Source organism: Rousettus aegyptiacus, unplaced genomic scaffold, assembly GCF_014176215.1.
Source record: "Rousettus aegyptiacus isolate mRouAeg1 unplaced genomic scaffold, mRouAeg1.p scaffold_m13_p_8, whole genome shotgun sequence".
NCBI lineage: Eukaryota > Metazoa > Chordata > Mammalia > Chiroptera > Pteropodidae > Rousettus > Rousettus aegyptiacus.
Genome location: NW_023416311.1, coordinates 26,255,330 through 26,274,012, shown reverse-complemented (window position 1 = coordinate 26,274,012; position 18,683 = coordinate 26,255,330). Strand labels below are relative to the sequence as shown.

Here is an 18,683-nt window from a genome sequence, read left to right as displayed (position 1 = left end):
CCAGAACCTCTTTCATGCCCCCTTCTAATCTATCCTATGCCCTCCAACATGACCACCATTATGACTTCTAACATCAGAGCTTGGCATGTTTTTGAATCGTGTACAAATGGAATCCTACAGTGTGACCTTTCGCGCTTGGATTCTTTCACATTTGATAGATTCTGCTGTGGTGTTGCATGTAGGTGTGGTTTGTTTGTATGTCTGACAGCTTTTTCAACAGATCAGGCACCAGGGAGAATGCAGTGAAAGTAAACATGTGGGCACTACCCTGAAAACAGTACCGTCTGAATTATTGCCCATTTTCAAAGAAATAGTTTATTACCTTAAAGGACCTACTCTGGTGAATAGGAAAGAATCTGCAACCAGACCAGCAGTTAAGCACACGGGAGAGCATGCTGTGTTGTGGCCTGAGCCTGTGCCGGGTGTGCCGACATCTGGGGTGCAGTCTGCCCCCTTTGGGCCTTAGTTTCCCCAGGTGCATGTGGAGGTGGTTGGATGAGGGGCCCGTCCAGCTCTGGACACCATGATACTAAGTGTATAAAAGCACTAAGAGTTTACTTTCTAAAGTGGCGGAAGTTTGCTCTTCCAATCCTATTTATCAGCTTGCCTCACTTTCTACATAAAGCAAACATGCACTATCCTTGACCTCTGCCCGCATTATTCCCAGGCCAGGTGACTGGTGGAAGGATCCTTGCAGGTAGTCCCATCTCCTTTAAAAACGTGCACTGACCCTCTTTAAAAGGGTCTTGGTACGTGGGCGCCTTCCACTTGAAAACTCCCAGGGACCGAGGGCCCAGTGCCTGTGAGGCAGCCTGTTCTTCCATTTGGGGACAGCCCTCCCAGTGGGAGGTGTTTCCCTGGGTTGAGCCAAAGCCTGTATCCCTGTAATTTCTACCAGTGCAATGTGAATGAACTTGGACCTGGTGTGAGACTTTAGGAGCTAGTCATGGAATCTGGGATTGGAGAGATGATGTGCATCACCAGGCCTGATGTAACAGATGCTACTTGATAGCACTTGGTAAATGGTAGCACTTGCTGTTATTGTTATTATTTTAAAATTGTGGTAAAATAACCGTCAGGTAAAATTCACCATCTTCATCATCTTTAAGTGTACAGTTCAGTAGTGTTAGGCACATTCATACTATTCTAAAACCAATTTCCAGAACTGTTCTCATTTTTCCAAACTGAAACTGTACAAATAAAACACTATCTCCCTATTTCCTGCTTTTCATAGCCCCTTATAGCCTCTGTTCTACTTTCTATCTCTGAGAGTTTGACTATTCTAGGTACCTCACGTAAGTGGAAAGTGGAATCATACAGTATTTGCTTTTTTGTGACTAGCTTATTTCACTTAGCATGATGTTCTCAAGGTTCATTCATGTCATCGCATATTGCAGTATTCCTTTTTTCAGCTGAATAATACTCAGTTCTATGTGTATACTACACTTTCGTTATCCATTCATCTGTAGATGGACAAGAGTTAGTCCTGCCTTTTGGCTGTTGCAAATAATACTGTACAATATCTCTTTGAGACTTATGATTTTATTATCAATGTCGCTGTAATATAGGACCTCAAATATGGAACGAATCTGAAAAGTCACCTCTTTCAACCCCTCGTCCAGTGCTTGTCTGTCCATCCAGCTTCCTGCTGAGACTTCTTCTGGCTTTGGATGCATGCCAGGGCTGGGATGGGAGTCCTACTACCTTCTAATACTTCTGACTGTCTGAGGGCCAGAAATGGGTGGCTTAGGGTAGAGAAAACAGGCGTTAAGAGTGGAATCATGGCAGAGAGAAGGACAACTGGGCGTCCTCTATGTTTCAAGATGCCCCTCTAAAAGGAAGTAGATGGAGTTTGATTTGCCCATTTTACAGAGGAGGAAAACAAGGTTTAAGAAGATTTAAGCAACTTGCTCATTGGAAGTAATTGGCTCCCAGGAAGGCAATGCTTTACGCTCCTTGAATGATGCCCCCAGCAGCAGGGCTTTTAAAGGTTAGTGGGTCGATTTATTTTCATTTACTATCCCACTTTATTTCAGAAGTGATTTGAAAGACCGATAAAGAGACAGACTAGAGTAAAGTGATCTAAATTTGAAAATACCTACTGTGGAATCTGTCGCCATTAGGAATGTGTTCAGTTGTAAATAACCTGATAAACAGACTGAAGAAGTGAGGGATTTGTTTTCTCCTGTAACGAGAAGTCTGGAGATGGGCAGGCCAGTCCTGGGTCAGCTGCTCAGGGACATCACTGGGGCTGGCACCTCTGTTCCCTGGCTCTTCCGTCCTCGGTGGCAGCTTTGGTCATCCTGGCATAAAGGGGCAGGAGGGATTTGGCAGCCAGCCCTGCTCTGTGGGCAGTGGGGAGAGAGTCAGATGGGGGTTGTGTGAACCAGTGACAGCGTCTGCCACCAAATCCTAGATTCTCACTGTGGGTAGGTCACCAAATGGGATGTACGCTTTGTAGCTTCCAGCTGGAAAGGGAATCTTTGTTATAAAATATACCAGGAGACAAAAACAAATAGATGACTTTACACCTGAAAAAGGCCGACTTAACCAGGATGCTTTTTTTTTAATCTTTAAAAAAAATGTGATGTCCAGTGTGCTGAGTTTTCACCTGTATATACAGCTGCAAGGAAGAGAAACCTCCCCTAAAAGTGGCTTAAGCAGTTCAACCCAAAGCATGGAGGTGGCAGATCTAGGGTCATGAAGGGCTGCGTTCTTCCACACATCCGCTCTGCTGTCCATGTGATGGCTTCACCTCTTGGGCTGGCTCCTCTTGTCCTCAGATAACTGTCATGGTTGGGGGTGTCGCATGCAGGAAAAGGAGGACATCTCTGATTTGAGTTTCTTTTGAAGGAGAATTTTCCTAGAAGCCCCTGTGTCTCAATGGTCAGAACTGGGTTACCTGCTTCTCCTCAAACCAACCCCAGATAAGGGATGATGGGATTGCCTTGATCCAAGCCATAGAGTCACCAAGAGTCACTGCTTCAAGCACCTGTCTTTAATGAGGACTCAGTAGTATTCTTTGTTAGCACAGAGAGGAGAAAGGAGTTGAGGTCAGAGTGGGGATTGGGACTCTGGTGTCTTGACCATAAGTATGGACCCCCTCCAGCTGCCTTGAGGGGCCCGGCCCGCCTGGGCAGACGGGAAGTCAGGGCTATGGCCTGCTTTGTTCTCTGCCAGCTGCAGCAATGGGTGGACAATAGGGAGGGCGGGCAGGAATTCAGGGCCCAGGCAATTCCATCCCCACTGGGGGTCCCTAGGACAGGAAATAGGATGTCCAGTGAGGGGGGGATTTCTGGGGAGGAAGGATGCCCCTCCCTGCCTCGCCCCAGGAGGGAGAGATTCCTTGTTTGTTCTCTCAGGCTTCTTTTTCAAGAAACACAAGCATATGGCAGCGGATGGTGCGGGGGCCGTGTTTGGGTGGTGTATATGCTTGCCTTTTGCATGGTTGAGTGTATTTTTTACCGGCTTCAGCACCCAGCTGGTACACAGGGCAGTGAGACTTGTGTCAGAGGCACTCCTCCAGCATCCAGAAATATCCACCTCTTTTCCAGTGGTGGTTCTGGAGTTTCCAGTGGGGAAGGGATTGGAGAACTTTCTGGAAACCCAGGCCTGAGCTTTGCAGAGGTCCTAACTGAAGACTGTGTGTCCAGGAGTTGAGGACATGGACCAGGATTCGTGGGTGGGGTGAGGGGAGTGAAGGGGTCCTGGCCTCATTTCCTGAGACTTCTCTGACAGACAAATCACCATCAGCTTGGTGCCTTAAAACATCTGAAATTTACTCTCTCACAGTTCTGGAGGCCAGAACAGAATCAGTACCACTCAGTCCAAATCAAGGTGTCAGCAGAGCCATGCTCCCTCCAGGGGCGAATCTGTCCCTTACCTCTTCTAGCGTCTGGTGGCTGCCAGCATTCTTTGGCTCATGGTTGCATCACTCCAGTCTTAACGGTCAGCATCTTCTGACCTCTCTCTATGTTGTCTTCATGTGGCCTTTTCTTCTGTATGTGTCAAATCTCGTCTGTCTCCTTATGAGGAAATACGATGGCACTTATGGCCCACTGCATAATCTAGGATAATCTCCTAATCTCAAGGTTACTAATTTAATCACCACATCCGCAAAAGTGATTTTCCATGTAAGGTGACATTTCAGGCTCCAGGGATTAGGATGTGAATGTCTTGCAGGGGCCATTTTTGGGTCTGTCATGAGTCCCTAAGGGCAAATTTGAGCAGCCATTCTTGTAGATGGGCTCTCGCATAACATATACTGGCTAGGACGAGGACCTATGGCAATTCCCAGGTACCCAGCCCTTGTCTTCCCATCTGAGCCCCTATCTGCACTGCACATGCTTCTTAACACCCCAAACATATATCCAAGCTCTAGCTACCCTCCCAAGCAACTGCCTCTTGGGGGTGCGCCTGCGTCTGCATGGTCTGCCCACAGGGTGTATTGGTTATCTATTGCTGTGTAATAAGTAGTCTCAAATGTAACCATGTCAAACAACAGCCACTTCTCATTTTAATCTCTCACAGTTGGGACTTGACTGGACTCAGCTAGGTGGTTCTTGTTCAGAGTCTCTCCTACAATTGCAGACAGAAGATGGCTGGGATTGGGGTCATCTCAAAGACTTCCTTACTCACTGTTCTGGTGCCCAGTCTAGGAAAGAGCTGGATCTGCTCAGACTTGTTTAGATTCACTTGGCCTCTCTAGCACGGTGGTGTCATGATAGCCAGACTTCTTACATGTCGGCTTAGACTCCAGTAGTGCGTGTTTAAGAGGGAGAAGCCAGGAGAAGCCTAGTACCTTCTGGGACCGGGCCTTGGAGGTCACGTGGTGGCACTTACAAAGCACTGTGTGGGTTAGAAGTGAGTTATTAAGGCCCGTATTCTAGAGGAGAGAAATTGCATGTTACCACTTCATGGGAGACATGTCAAAGAATTTGCTGTCTCGTTTAATGCCACTGTGAGAGGACACACCAGAAAAGAGGCCTCTGGGGGCTCGGAACAGGGATTCGTTTGCCTGGTAGATTTGGGGGCCTCAGTACCCAGAAGGTAGCCTGAAGGAGATGTGGACTCTAGTGCACTATGTCCTCTTAGGCTTGCAGACTGCCTACCCCTTGGAGGAGGGCTGGAGCAGGACCTCTGAAGTGCAGGGCGAGGCTCTGGGGCCATAGGTGGAACAGGGTGTTTCCAATTGGACAGTCTCAGAATCTGGCCATGGGCTGTGTTGAAAGCGTTTCAGGGGTCTGTGCCAGCTCCCTTCCAGTCTCAGCAAGGATCCCATACCACATCAAGCTTGCTCGTGCCTCCATGCCTTTGTCTGTGCTGTCCCCTCTGTCCAGGGTCCCCCTTCCCGCCTCCCCCCTACCTTCTTCATGTCTTCCCATTCTTTCAAATCTGCACAAACAGCCCCTCCCCTCGGATGCCCTTCCAGGCCCAGTTCTGTGTATCAGGCCAATATTGGGCAGGCCAGGGGTGGGGTGGAGGGGCACACAGGAGCTGGTGGTCCTGTGGGGGCCCAGATATCTCTGCCAGAGTTAAGAGGGAAGGAAGAGGGAGCTGTGGTTGCCCAGCCAAGGGGCAGCAGGCCAGCCTGGAGGGTCAGAACAGGAGGCACCATTGTGCCTGACAACAGCTAAGAGTGAGCCAGGCAAAGGGGTGGGGTACCTTACAAAGGGCACAGAGGAGCTAAGACCTAGAAGCCAGAGGGCAGGTGTATCCAGGGGCCTGCAGGCTGGAGGGAGGGCAGTGAGGCCCAGAGCAGGGACAGGTCAGCTTGAAACATAGTGATGACTCCAGACAATGACCCCCCAAGGGCGAGGCTTGTGTGCTGTATATCTGCTGACCCCAGGGTTGTACTACCTGCCTGCTGGGCTTGGGCTGGCGCTTTCTCCACGAGTGTCCCCCCACAGTCAGATTGACCATGCTGGTACTGGCCCAAGGAAGACTTGAACTAGCATACTTGCGTGCACGCCTGTGCATGTGTATGAGTGTTTGCTAGTGCTCACACTCAACTCTGGGTCAGAGATATGCTCATCAAATACACCCTCCTTTTCTTTCCCACTTGCCCCATTCCAGCAAAGGCTACTGAGCATCCGCTCTGATTTTAGGACATAAGCAAATACTTCTCTTTACTTGTTAAGTGAAGGCTGTGTATGTCTAAGCCAAGCTTCTTCCCTGTGCCTCTCCATAGAAGTGACAGTATCATCTTTCCACTAGAATTCCCAGAGAACTCCTTCTGTTGCCCTTTAAAACCCATCTCAGTAGTCTTCAACTCAGGGAAACCTTGTGTGGAGACCCTTACTCTCCCAAAGTGAAACAAACATAAAATGTTTAAATAGAGTCGGGGTAGCCCCTTCCCCCTTATCAAGCTCTGTGCCTGGCCAGCTCTCTTGTCTGTCTTCATTTCATGGTCCCGTAATTCTTCGTAGATGTGCTGCCCCTGTGGGTGGGCTCTAGGAGGGCAGGCAGGGCTGTCTGAGTCATTTCCAGGAGGTATTGAGTGAACTGGTTGGGACGAAGGGAGACTGGTGAAGTATCCTCTCAGGGCCTCCCCACAGGCAGTCAGGCCTCCAGCTAATGCCGAGCTGTTGCAGGCTGGCTACCCCACTCCTAAGAGCGAACTGCCTGGGACTGTGACCCAGCTGATGGCCAGGGGGAGGTGTGTTTTCTTTTCTGTCCCAGTATGGCTTAGCTGGGTGGCTGATAAGTATAGCCCTTGGGGTTCATCAAGTTTGGAAAGGGGCGAGGTATATTCAACACATGTACCCTGATATGGAGGGACCAGACATGTGCATGAGAGGAAGGCTTGGGCTGTGGCAGACTTGGCTTGTGGGTGGCCCTCACTCGCCACCCCCTAGATGTGCTGGTTGTAAGAGAGCTAGTGACATTTGTTTCTTGGTTCAGTTACAAGCCAACTTCCTGTCAACCAGGCCACTTCCTGTCACTTTGGCCAGGGGCTACTCTTATTCTCTGTGTGTGTGTAAAACAGTCTCCTTTCTTACCCATCCCTGGTCTTTCCATCGCTGTGCTCGCTCTCACACACTCCCTCTCTCAGACACACACTCCAACACACTCACAAATGCTTGCTTACACTCCTGTTTCTTTAAGCCCCTACTTTGCAAGCTCTGGAGAGACTTGGGGCGCAGGGTCTGGATCTTCAGTTGAGCCACTGGCCAGGGAAGGCATCTGCCCAAGCAGCTCTGGACTCTGGGGTCAGGCATGCTTCCTGCAGGCCAAGGGAAAACAAACACCTTTCCAGGGGTCTCCTTACCTGTGCCTGCCCTGGGGCCCCATGGGTAGGGAAGCAGAGTGCTGGATGGGCTCCCCTCTTACTCCAGCTAGCTGAGCCCACTGCTGTTTGGGTGTTCCAGAAGAAAGTAGGCTGAAGGCTGTTGTAGGGTAAAAGGTTTAGTCGGGAAGATCTGGGCTCAGGGCCCGGCTTTGCCACATCCTGGCCCTTGGGCCGTGGGTCAGGGTGCCCAAGCCTCAGAATCCTTCTCTATAACAGAGAGGTCGTGAGAATTAACCGTATACCAGGGGCCCAACCAGTCCTGGGTACTCAGGGGTAAGCCGTGTCTCTCCTTCTCTTGCTCCCCTTTGCCGAGTCCCACTAGAGAGAATGGCGGCTGGGCCCACTTCTTTGGTACTCGCTGTCTTGGCTCTCAGGCCCTTTGGGTGTCCTCTGTGTGCAGCTCCAAGTTCCTGGGCTCATGATATGGAGGTCTGGTACCTGGGCCCCCGCCATCAACTGTGAAAGCCTTGCCTCAGGTCCTCTCTGCCTTCAGCCAAGGACGTGGCCAGCCCCACAGGTCTTGTCAGCCACCCAGCTGCCACTGCACCCAGGGTTTCACCATTAGCCTCATTCCTCTGAATTAGGAGCCCTGCCCTGAGGGGAAACAAAAAGAGAATTGACTGTGTATGTCCCAAATCTAGTCTTGGCTTTGACGCTCACTTTGAGCAAGCATGTTTTGCCTCTGGGTCTTGGTTTCTTCACCTTTAAAATGGGTGCATCGCCCTCTCTTCTGCCGCACTCCCTGGTTGGAGGTCACAGATGACAGAGTGCTTATAAACAGGGTGGCACCCTCCGAGGGGAGGCGGAGGCCCTGCTCAAGAAGGCCCCGGTGGGCAGCCATGGTTGGTGGGCATGAGGGTGGCTCTCCAGCCGAGGAGAGGAGGGGGTGGGGCTGTTGAACCACTGGCTGAAGGGAACATCCAGGATGGTGGATGGGGAAAGGGAGTTTTTAAATGGGCCAAGCTGGGAGGTTGGTCTGCAGCCCTAATTGTTTGGCTTGCACCTTCTTTCCATGTCTGACTCCATCGGTCCCATTCACTTCTACCAGGCACAGGGAGAGGTTCGGTGCCTACCAGAGCAAATATCTTTCCCCTAGGCATCCAGACTATGGGCAGTGGAAAGGACAGGACAAGGACACCTCCCCTTAGTCTCCCAGGTGGCCTGAAGCACCAAGCGCAGGGTGTTTGAGATAGAAAACCCAACTAAAGTGGTGTCCACTCCTCTGGGCCCCAGGGCTGGCTGGAGTGGGTTTTCTAGGCCCAACCCCCATGGGTGCCTCCCACCTGGAGGCAGGCCTGCCTTGGGTCGGGGCATCAGTGACTCAGACATGGATACAAGTGCTTGGCTAATCTTTGGCTCAGGAACTGGGCTGGCCTCCAACTCTCAGCAGCCCACAGAGCTGCCACTGTCTGGGCAAGGAATCCTGGCGAGGGAGGGAGGCGGCGGCAGGCAGGAAGAGCTGAGCAGACTAGAGTCGGGATGTTTTCAGAGGCTGAGAGGGGCGTTTGGGCTCCTGGTCCTGCTGGTCCCTGTGTGGTGTGAGTAACCCACTGTCCTGGTTTGCCAGGGACTAAGGAGTTTCTGGGCTAAACCCAGGCAAGTCCCAGGCAGACCAGGGCAAGTTGGTCAGCTTGACTGAATGTCAGCTGTGGATTTGGTCAGCTGGTCTTTTTGTTCCCTGAATCCTGGTGAGTGTGAAGAATATAGTTCTCTCGACGCATATTGACGGGAAAGGACCAGGCATGGGGACAGACAGACGGACAGACCTCATCCCCACTACCAAGTGGCTGGAGTCTTAGGAAAGTCCCTTCCGTGTCCTGTGATGGAAGGCAACTCCCAGTGGTGCTGCACTCTGGGCTTTCTGACAGGTGTCTAAGTGGTGCTGATGCTGCAGGGCCTGCACCTGTCCAGGTCACCCTTTAGTTCCAGGACTGTTCCTCTGTGGTCCAGCTACATCTCTCACACTGCCTCTTCCTTTTTTATTTTTTTTCGAGAGCCAGGCAAGCCAAAAGTTGTCAGACATTCTGTTTATAGCTTGCAGTGTCCCAGCTACCACCTGAAGTGGTTGGTTGTCATACTTGTCAGTCCCCAAATATTTGTCGAGTCCCCATGAAAACCTAAGTGGCATTTGAGGCAGTGGGAACATGGTAAACTTGACAGGCACAGCCTCTAGCCTCCCAGAGCTCACATTCTATTCTAGTTAGGGAAATCAAGCCAGACCCCATGAACAAGTCACTTCAGATCCGTGAAGAAAATAAAAAGAGGAGATGGGATGGAAGTGCGTGGGGTGGGGACTGTATGTGGCTCTGTGGTCAAGGAAGGCTCCGAGGTGCTGGCGATTGGGCTGAGGGATGGAGGAGCAAAGGAAGTAGTGGGAGGAGATACAGACCTGGAACAGCCTTCCACGTGGGAGGAACTGCAAGTGCGAGGCCCCGTGTGACCTGGGCCTGCAGCATAGGAAGGTGCTGCTTTCCATTCTTCGTACAGTGGGAAGCCACCAGCAGCTTCTAAGCAGGAGAGCGACATGATTTATGTGTTTGCGGGAGGGCCATGGGGGCATAGAAGGGCAGGGAAGCCAGTGAGGAGCCAATGCCAGGGTATGGGTGAGGATGGTAGCCTGGGTGGGCAGGTGGTGAGGAGTGGACAGATTTGGGTGTGTTGGAGCTGAGCAGTGAGACCTGCCCCCGACTGTTTTAGAAGTGAGAGAGAAGGGACTCCAGGTTGAAGCCTCGGTTTCAGCCTGAGCAGAAGACCAGAAAAGAGCAGATCTGAGCGGGAAGCACAGGGCCGTATTCCGTTTTGAGTTGCTTGTTAGGTGTTGAAGAGAACGGAAGGAGGCAGGTAGGACTTGGCATCTCAGGAGAGGAGAGAGAGAAATTGAGGCACTAGCACAGAGGTAATATTTAAAGTCAAGAGATTGCCTAGCAATGAGGGAGTGAGTTGGATGGGGAAGAAGAGAGGGCCCAGAACCCGCTGGCATTTGGTGGTCAGTGTCGGGGGGGTGGGGGGGTGGAGCACCTGGGAGGTGGGAGGAAAACCAGGTGTGTGGCACCCTGGCAGCCTCGGGAGGTGGCTGAAGAGAGAGAGGGTGCTCACGGTCTCCCTCCCTGCTTCTCGGGCCTTGCAGGCCTTGCCCATCCAAGCACCAGGGGTGACTGGAAGTCCCTTGTAACTGAGAGCTTCCTGGTCAGTTGTGCCCCAGGTCAGGAGCCAGGTAGCTATCACCTGTGGTGTCACTTCTGATGCCCTTTCTCAGGTGCCACAGGTGCCACAGAGCAGTGTTTAGCTGTCTCCAGCCTCAAACCCTTCGTTTACCAGTATGCGATGGCTCAGGCTGACCTCTGTTCTCACTGTCTCCTCCTCTGGGGACTTTTCTCCTGGTTACGTTTGGGTGCTTGCCTCCTGGTGAACTGCCTATCATACTTACTGTTCTCTGTTCTATATAGTCTTTTGGTTTTATTGGGTTATTTTCTTCCTTCCCTCACTTTCAGTTTAGAACTACAAATGAGTTTAAGTGGTTTATGCAGTGTGGTCCCGACAGACCTGGCCCTGGGTCTCCCTGTGCAGGGGTCACGGCGCATGGCTCCCAGCCCAGTGCTCTTGGCCCCGTCCCACCCACAGCAGCTCCAGCCACATGGAACCTGTCCTCTCTGAGGCCTGGGCAGTTTATGGGAGAGTCTTCTCCTTCTTTCCTCACCAAACACATTCACATGCCCAGGTCTGGGCCTTTTTTTGGACTTCAGCTCAGCACAGAGGGTCCTGGGAGCCCAGATGGCCAGGACAAAGGAGCCCAGCCTCCCTTCCCTCCCTCATCCTTCCCTCTCCAACTCCCTGGATCCTTCCTAAATGGATTAGGAGCCAGCAGCCATCTGGGGTGACCTAGAGGCCAGGCTGGAGCGCTGTCTGGAGCCTCCTACTTTGCCCTGATTCAATTTGGGCTCCCACAGCTGGGAGGCTGGCAGCCTGAGGCCTTTCTGGGAATGGCTCAAGGGACTGGCAGGCAGTGGGTGGCTAAGGGGAGGGGACAAGCACCCTTGAAGCGCCCCAGGCAGGCAAACCTCTCAGCTGGTCATGCCACAGAAGGCTCCTGGCCGTGGTGCCTGGTTGGCTCTTGGTGCATTAGTATATCTCATCCATGGCCTGTCATACCCTCAGCATCCTTAATACTGTGGATTTTGAACTTTTATAATACTGCAACCTGGGGGGAAGAAATACATTTTACAAACATTTAGAAGTGAACCCGATACATCTTTGGCTAACTGCTGACTGGCCAGTTGTTAAAATCAATATTTATCCACAGCCAAACAGCAGACTTAGGCCAAGACTAAGGCCAGAGCCAAGCTCTGATGCATCCCTAATTCCTTTGAATGTTTGCGTAACTGAAGTCAGACACTTCTCACCTTGTTATATGTGCTATACTCAGACATTTGCTGTTCTATGTCTTCAGTTTCATGACCCACTTAAAATCCATAGTCCGTGATTTGGACCATACTGCTTCGGTCCGTCTAGTATGTCAGGCCCTGAGCTGGGCCCTGGGGGTGACAGACAAACTGGTCCCTGCCCTCACAGAGCTTACAGGGCCCAGGGGCAGCAGTAGTGGTAGAAGACACTGTGGGTTTGGCACCCTTTAAGGTGCCAGGCCCATTGTCACCTGCCCAGTGCCCCACCTCCTCTATTCCCCTAGTCATGCACACAGACTCCTTCACCCCATCTGCAGGAAACAGAGTGGGCGGGATTCACAGGCTCCCTTGAATGCCTGAAGCCCTGCTCCCTGCTCACTCCCCTGAACTGGCTGCCTGGGGCCTCTGCACAGAGTGCTGCCTGGGGCTGAGCCCAGAGAGAGAAACCTACTAACCTTTGCCCTCTCCTTTGCCTGGATTGGTGAGGGGGCAGCTGCCTCAGAGGAAGGTGCTGGCACTGGGGCAACTTGTAGGGGGGCCCCCTGGGCCTGATTCCTAGGGTCTGGACAGGGAGGGACAGGAAGAAATGGGAGCCGAGGGAGGCCGACCTTGGTGTCACGTGGGTGTTTAGGCCAGGCTGGGTGGTGCAGGGGCAGCAGACCTGTTTCCTGCCTGGGGGAGCCCTGATAGGGGGCCCTGGCCTGAGGGGAACCCAACGAGGGGGAGGATGCAGCACTGTCCTCCAGGAGTCTCATGACAAGGAGACAAAGTCCTATCTGGGAAAAACCCTGGTCTGAGATGAAGCAGCCTCTGCACCTCTGAGCCTGGGTCCCGACAGCCAGGAAGTAGACTGAGGCTCACAGGCCTCAGGGCAGTGGCCTTGTTTGTGGGGAGCATGTGGCTTGATACAGAACTGAGCTGGAGGATCTCGGGGACATGGGAGGCCAGCGAGAGCACCTGATCCAGCCAAAGCAGGAGAGGGCAGGAGGTGGGGCTGGAGGGGGTACCTTCCCAGCAGAGGCAAGAATTAAAAACTGAGTGGGCAGTCAGTAGATGACAAAGGAGGCAGGAAAGGTACTTGGGGCAGAGAGAATGGAACTCATGAAGCTGGAGAGCCATGAAGAATGTTGCTGTGTTTGGGGAGACAGTAATGCTTAGAATACCCGGAATGTGGGAGTCTGGACAAGGAACCTTGAACACCAAAGTAAGGACTCAAGAGCTAAAGTGGGCAGTAGGGAACCAGAGATGTGTGCGAGCATGAGAAGGGCCATGGCCAGAGCAGCGTACATGGGAGAGTTGGTGGTTGGAGTGCTGGGCCGACTGGTCATAGTACTGGGCTCTGCTCTGGGGCTACAGACTTGGAGGAAGTGCTGTGGGGCACACCCCTCAGTTATCCTGCCATCGTGCCGACACCTATATGGACCATGTGTGAGCTGCTGCTTGTCCAGGCCTATCAAGGCTCTAATTCTGTTTTGCATGTAAGGCCCTGCGGAGAAGAGAAGGCCAGCTCTTGATTCATCCCACCTGGGAAGTAGCGACAGTCCTGGGGTCCCGGAGCTGAGTAGGTTGGGGTGGGAAGTTGCCACATGTGCCACAGCCTATGGCACACGCCCACCTCTGCCTCCTCCCTCTCTCTCTCCAGGTGATCATGGCCTTGCTGGGGAAGCGCTGTGATGTCCCCGCCAACGGCTGCGGGCCTGACCGCTGGAACTCTGCCTTCACCCGCAAAGATGAGATCATCACCAGCCTTGTGTCTGCCTTAGATTCCATGGTGAGTGCCCCTGCCTGCCCTGGAGGAGTGGGACGTCCAGCTTTGTAACCAGACACTGGGCTCCAGTCCCACCTCTGCCACTTAGAGCATCCTCACCCACCTGAGCCTCTGAGACTGTCCCTACCTGCAGCAAGGGCCTTTGCCTACATCAGGGAGCTGGAGGCCTGAGTGAGATCAAATACATAAAAATCCAGTCCTGGGAATAAATGCTGGCTCCGGCCCTCGTCCCCTCGTCCTTATTTCATCACTTCTTGCCGTTCAAGGCCCTTCCCCGGCATGGTCATAAGTCTCCCTCCCAGCAGGTCACCTAGCAGATAGTGGGTGGGGAGTGATTTATTAGAAAGCTGTTGTCCCCAGTGTTACAGCAAGAGCTGAAACTGCGTCTCAGGGCTGGGAGAGAGAAACAGGACTTCATAAATCACTCTTCTAGCACCGTTGTCTACATACCTAAGCCTATAGTAGTTTACCCCGAATGAGGAAATAATTTTTTTCTCTAGCCTTTTGCTGGGGGGTAAGCAGGTGTTTTTTAAAAAATGTGTCTGGCGTTAGGTAGCTGTACCCCTGCATTTTTGGGTGGTGAAGCTGAAATTCAGAGAGGGCAGTACCTTATCTGAAGACACACAGCATGTCCAGTTTTTAAAGTGGACACCCATGTGCAAAGTCTTCAGTTCCTGTAGGACGGAGGGCCACCTTCCTGGCAGTTCCTGCTGTAGGCAGCTCTAGGGAATTTCTGGTAGTATTTGGGCCATAGGCAGTAGGTATCCCTGGGGGAAGCCAGCTGGGTACAACCCCTCCCCTGTGCAAAGTGGCCTTCCTGAGAAAGGGAGCCCCAGGAGCTCATCCCTGTGTCCTGCAGCAGCGTTAGCTTGGTAGTGAAGTACAGCTACTGCAGGCAGTGCTGGCAAACAGCACAGCCACTAGCCACAAGTAGCAATTGACATTTAAATTGTAACTAGTTAAAATTGAATAAACAATTCAGTTGCTCAGTCGCATGGCCTCATTTCAAAGTGCTCAATAGCCATATGTGGCTAGCTAGTGGCCACAGTATTAGACAGTGTAGAAATAGAACATTTCCATATGGCAGAACGTTCTATTGGACAGCACTGCTCTAAAGGGTGTTTCGGAGGCTCCTTGGAGCTTGGAGGAGCCAGTGACCCTGTAGCTAGCCTGGTGAGGTGAACAAGACAGGTCTCTCCTGCCCCATTCCTGGGGCCCTTAATGGGTAGGGTCATCATCCATTCCCACTGCAGAATATAAGCCTAAGAATGTTGGAGGAGTGACCTCTCCCTGGAGCTGCTGGTGGGAACTTGCATTCTACCCCGAAAGCTGGCCTGGAGTTGTCCCGGGCTGAGGGGACCTTCCCCCAGGCTCACATACCCTGCTCCCCCCACAGTGCTCAGCCCTCTCCAAGCTGAACGCGGAAGTGGCCTGTGTCGCTGTGCATGATGAGAGCGCCTTCGTGGTGGGCACTGAGAAAGGGAGAATGTTCCTGAATGCACGGAAGGAGCTACAGTCAGATTTCCTCAGGTTCTGCCGTGAGTACCCCAGGGCTCTGGAGGGCCAGGTCCTAGGTCCCCAGAACACCACCAGAGTGGGAAGCCCTGTGTCTGGGTTGCCCTGGACAGGAGTGGATTGTGCAGGCTTCCTGATGTGGCATTGTCAGGGGCAGCGCCAGTTTTAGTTGGAATCGTACAGCAGCTCCTCAGCCAGTCAATAGGACCTGGCTCACTGAACCCCAGAGTCAGCCAGGCCCAGCCACCCCTGTCTGCTCACTGACAGAAGGGGACATTGAGGCCCAGTGTTGTTGCCCAGTTTCTATGAGCCCCCGACACAGGGACTGAGCACACTTGTTCAGCTAATGCTTATTGAGCACCCGCTATGTGTGACACCCTTCACAATGCCAACTCATTTATTCTAACATCGGCCTTATGAGGTAGGCACTGTCATTGTTATAGTAACATAATCTTGGAGCCACCTCCTGGCAGCTCGTGGGGACAGAGTGACTGAGGACACATTCAGCGGCATGTAGGAAATACTCGATGAGTGTGAGTGCTTGGTGCTGTCTGATAGTGCTGTGGGCAGGGCCACGTGCTGGTGCCGTTTATCCTTCCCAGCGGGCTTAAGATAGTTACTGCTGGTTTACAAATGAGAAATCGAGGCATAGTGAGCATAAGCCAGTTCCTCAGGGACACACAGCTGACAATTGACAGAGGTGGGGTTTGAGGCCAGGCCTCTGGTTCTGAAACCCATGCTCTTTCTGCTACAACCCTTCAAAATTGGAGAAATGCAGCACGAGCACCCCCGGGAGCCCTGCCAGGAGGTCCTGGTCGCTCTTGGAAGAAGACAGTAATCAGGGCCGTGATCCAGAAGCCCCAAGGCAGAGGGGTCATTCTGAGGCCCCAGCTCTTCGACACTGGGCCTTAAGGGCCCTTCATAACCCAGCCCCTGCTTCCGCATTCTGTCTTTCCAGTGTGCCTTGTACTCCCCCCGTGCTGAAGTGCCACCCCACCAGCCCTGTGCGTCCCTTCTCACCGCCACCTTTCCTCTGCTGTTCCTCCACCTAAAAGGCCCTCCCTAGGCCCCATTTGGGCTCCTCTACCCCTTGCACCTATGCTGTGGTTGCTCCTCACACCACACCAGCCTCCCATGCCCTAAATTTCCATTTGTGCCCGGTGCCCCAGCTTGGCAGTAATCTTTGCAGGCGGGGGCGGGGGGATGTCAGCTTCACCTTTCTGGTGGCTTAGGTCCTACAGGGTTAGGGCCTGGTCCCAGCATTGAAGGCCAGCTCCCAAGCAGACATCAAACCCCATGATTTGGGACTCAGAGTTCTTGAGGTAACAGCAGGCCCTGGAGTCAGATGCCTGGGGCCACATCCTAGCTCTGCCACCTGTTACTTACTGGGCCTCAACTTCCTCATCTGTGAAAAGGGAAAACAGTGCTACTTCCTCACAGGTCAATCAGAGGATTAAACAAATTAATTCATGGCAAGCACTTAGAACAATGCCCGGCACTTAGTTCACACTCAGTAAATGCCAACGTTGTCTCACCATTATTAGCATTTTCATTACACCCTGGGTCTAGACCCCAGCCCAGCTTTAGACATATCATTACCGAGGTCCATTTCCTTCTGCAGCGATTCCTCAGTCTCACTCAGCTCTCAGAACCTGTACCCTTGGAGAGGGTGGGCTGAGGGTGAGCCAGGGTAGGGTAGACAGTGGCAGGGTCCTGTGGCCCTCAGTTGGCTAGGCTGAGATCCAGCCTGGGGCCTGGGGAAGGTGCACCTGTCTTCCCGGAGCCAGGCAAAGCCACTATTTATAGCACCAGGGACTTGGCTTCTTTATTTCAAGCTTTAAGATCCCAGAGGAGAGAAGGTTCCAAGCTGGGAAGGGAGGCCTTCAGGCCCTCCTCTTATCCCCTTTCCAACACTGTTTCTAGCATCTTCCTCACCCAAGGATCCACTGACATGCCTAAGCCTCCATCTTGGCCCAGCCTAGCATGAGCCTGCCTCTTTGCAGCCTCTTGGCCTCTCAGTGGATTCCGTTATATCCTCATTTGACAGAGCAGAAAATTGAGGCCTTGGGTTAAGACGGAGCATTAGTGTCAGAGCAGAGAAAGGGGCAGATGGAATGGACATTCATAGAACTCCAGCTCTAAGCCAGCCCAGCTGGTCTCCTGTGAGAGCTCACAGACTGAGGCCCAGAGAGGAAAGGGATTTGCTCAAGGTCACACAGCATGTTAGAAGTGACCAAAGATGAGACCCAGGTTCCATGACCCTGGCCCTAGGGTAGGGTGGTTGGGGCAGGGCTTATTTACTCATTAATTCTTCATTCATTCATTCACACTACATGTTGGGCGCCCAGCTTCTGGGTTCAGCACAGGGCAGGGACGTCCAGCTTACTGGGCAGGTGGGAGACAGATGCTCACCATGGCCCATATGCTCTGTGTCCCACAGGAGGGCCCCCATGGAAGGAGCCAGAGGCAGAGCACCACAAGAAGGTGCTACGAGGCGAGGCTGGTGGCCGGAACATCCCGAGGTCTACCCTGGAGCATGGCTCGGACGTGTACCTTCTGCGGAAGATGGTAGAGGAGGTGTTTGATGTTCTTTATAGTAAGATCCTTCCTCATTCCATTTGGGGCCCCCAGGTGGGTGGGAGCCCCAGTCCCTGCTCACCTGAGGGGGCCCCCTTCTGCCTCATTACAGACCCTGGGCAAAACCTCAAGGACTAGGGGCATGACCCCCTACCCCTCAGCTGCATCCCCAGGCATGGCTCTTCCGACTCAGCCTCGTTTCCCGAACCACCGTCCCCTCTGCCCCGGCACTGGTCATTTTCACCTCTCACCTGGAAATGGCCTCAGGCTTCCCCTGGCCTCCTCACCTCCAGGCCAACTCCCTGCTGCCCCCACCCACTGTATGACCAAGGACATCTTCCCAAAGCACAAATCTGACCATGCTCTTCCCTCTACTGCCTTCTGGGGCTCCCCACTGCCCTCTGCATGGCGTAAGCACCCACCACAACCTGTTGCCACCCACCTTTCCAGCAAAGCTGACCCTTCTCATAGAATTACTCCCTGTTCTTCAGCACACTCTAGCTTCATTTCACACCTCCATGCCTTTGTGCCTCTGTGCCTTTGGGGACTGCCTTTTCCTCTGTGTGTTGGACACTGTATACTCTCTTAAAGCTTAGCTACAGGAAGCCCCTCACACACTGGGTTAGGGTTTTCTCTGGACAACCACTATGCCTTGTCCCCTCATTAGCCCGGTTATTCTCAACTGGGTCAGGGACCGTGCCCGCCCTTTCTGCTGCCTCCAGCATACAATTCAGGGCCCAGCAGCAGCAGGTGCTCAAAGGGAGTTTGTTGAATGACTGACTAAAGGCTAACAGGTCAGCCAAGTCCTTCCTGTGGGGTTGGGGAGGGGCAGGTCTGGCTTTTCTTGGGAAATGTCAGGATACAGAGTCTCAGGGCACAGTGATGGCCTTCACACTCCCTAGGTAACCTTGGGCAGGTCCGTAAGGGTCCCACCTCATTTATCTCTGACTTGCTTTATTCCTTTCCCTATTCAGCCTTTGGTTCTATAGAGCAAAGGTCTGTGAGGAAACTCCTGTTGTTTTCTAGATGTCAGGAGAAGGAGGCTAAGGGGAGATAGGGGGCCCAGAGGTTCTGGGTGGACACACTGGCCACCCTGGGATGAGAGGAGTTTTCATATGCGATTGGCTTTGCC

General features: G+C 52.8%; 1 protein-coding gene across 4 annotated transcripts in view; it reads left to right on the top strand.

The window, feature by feature from the left end:
- Window positions 1–18,683, top strand: part of GTF2IRD1 (GTF2I repeat domain containing 1) — a 103,452-nt gene that overhangs the window by 16,758 nt on the left and 68,011 nt on the right. For 2 of the 4 annotated variants that reach the window (XM_036225581.1, XM_036225580.1), the window contains exons 2-4: window positions 13,334–13,462; window positions 14,856–14,997; window positions 17,415–17,570. In XM_036225581.1, coding sequence (XP_036081474.1) covers window positions 13,340–13,462; window positions 14,856–14,997; window positions 17,415–17,570 — 421 coding nt within the window. In that variant the 5' untranslated portion in view covers window positions 13,334–13,339. Of the gene's footprint in view, window positions 1–13,333; window positions 13,463–14,855; window positions 14,998–17,414; window positions 17,571–18,683 lie in introns of those variants that run through there. The other 2 variants (XM_036225583.1, XM_036225582.1) reach the window with 1 other exon arrangement.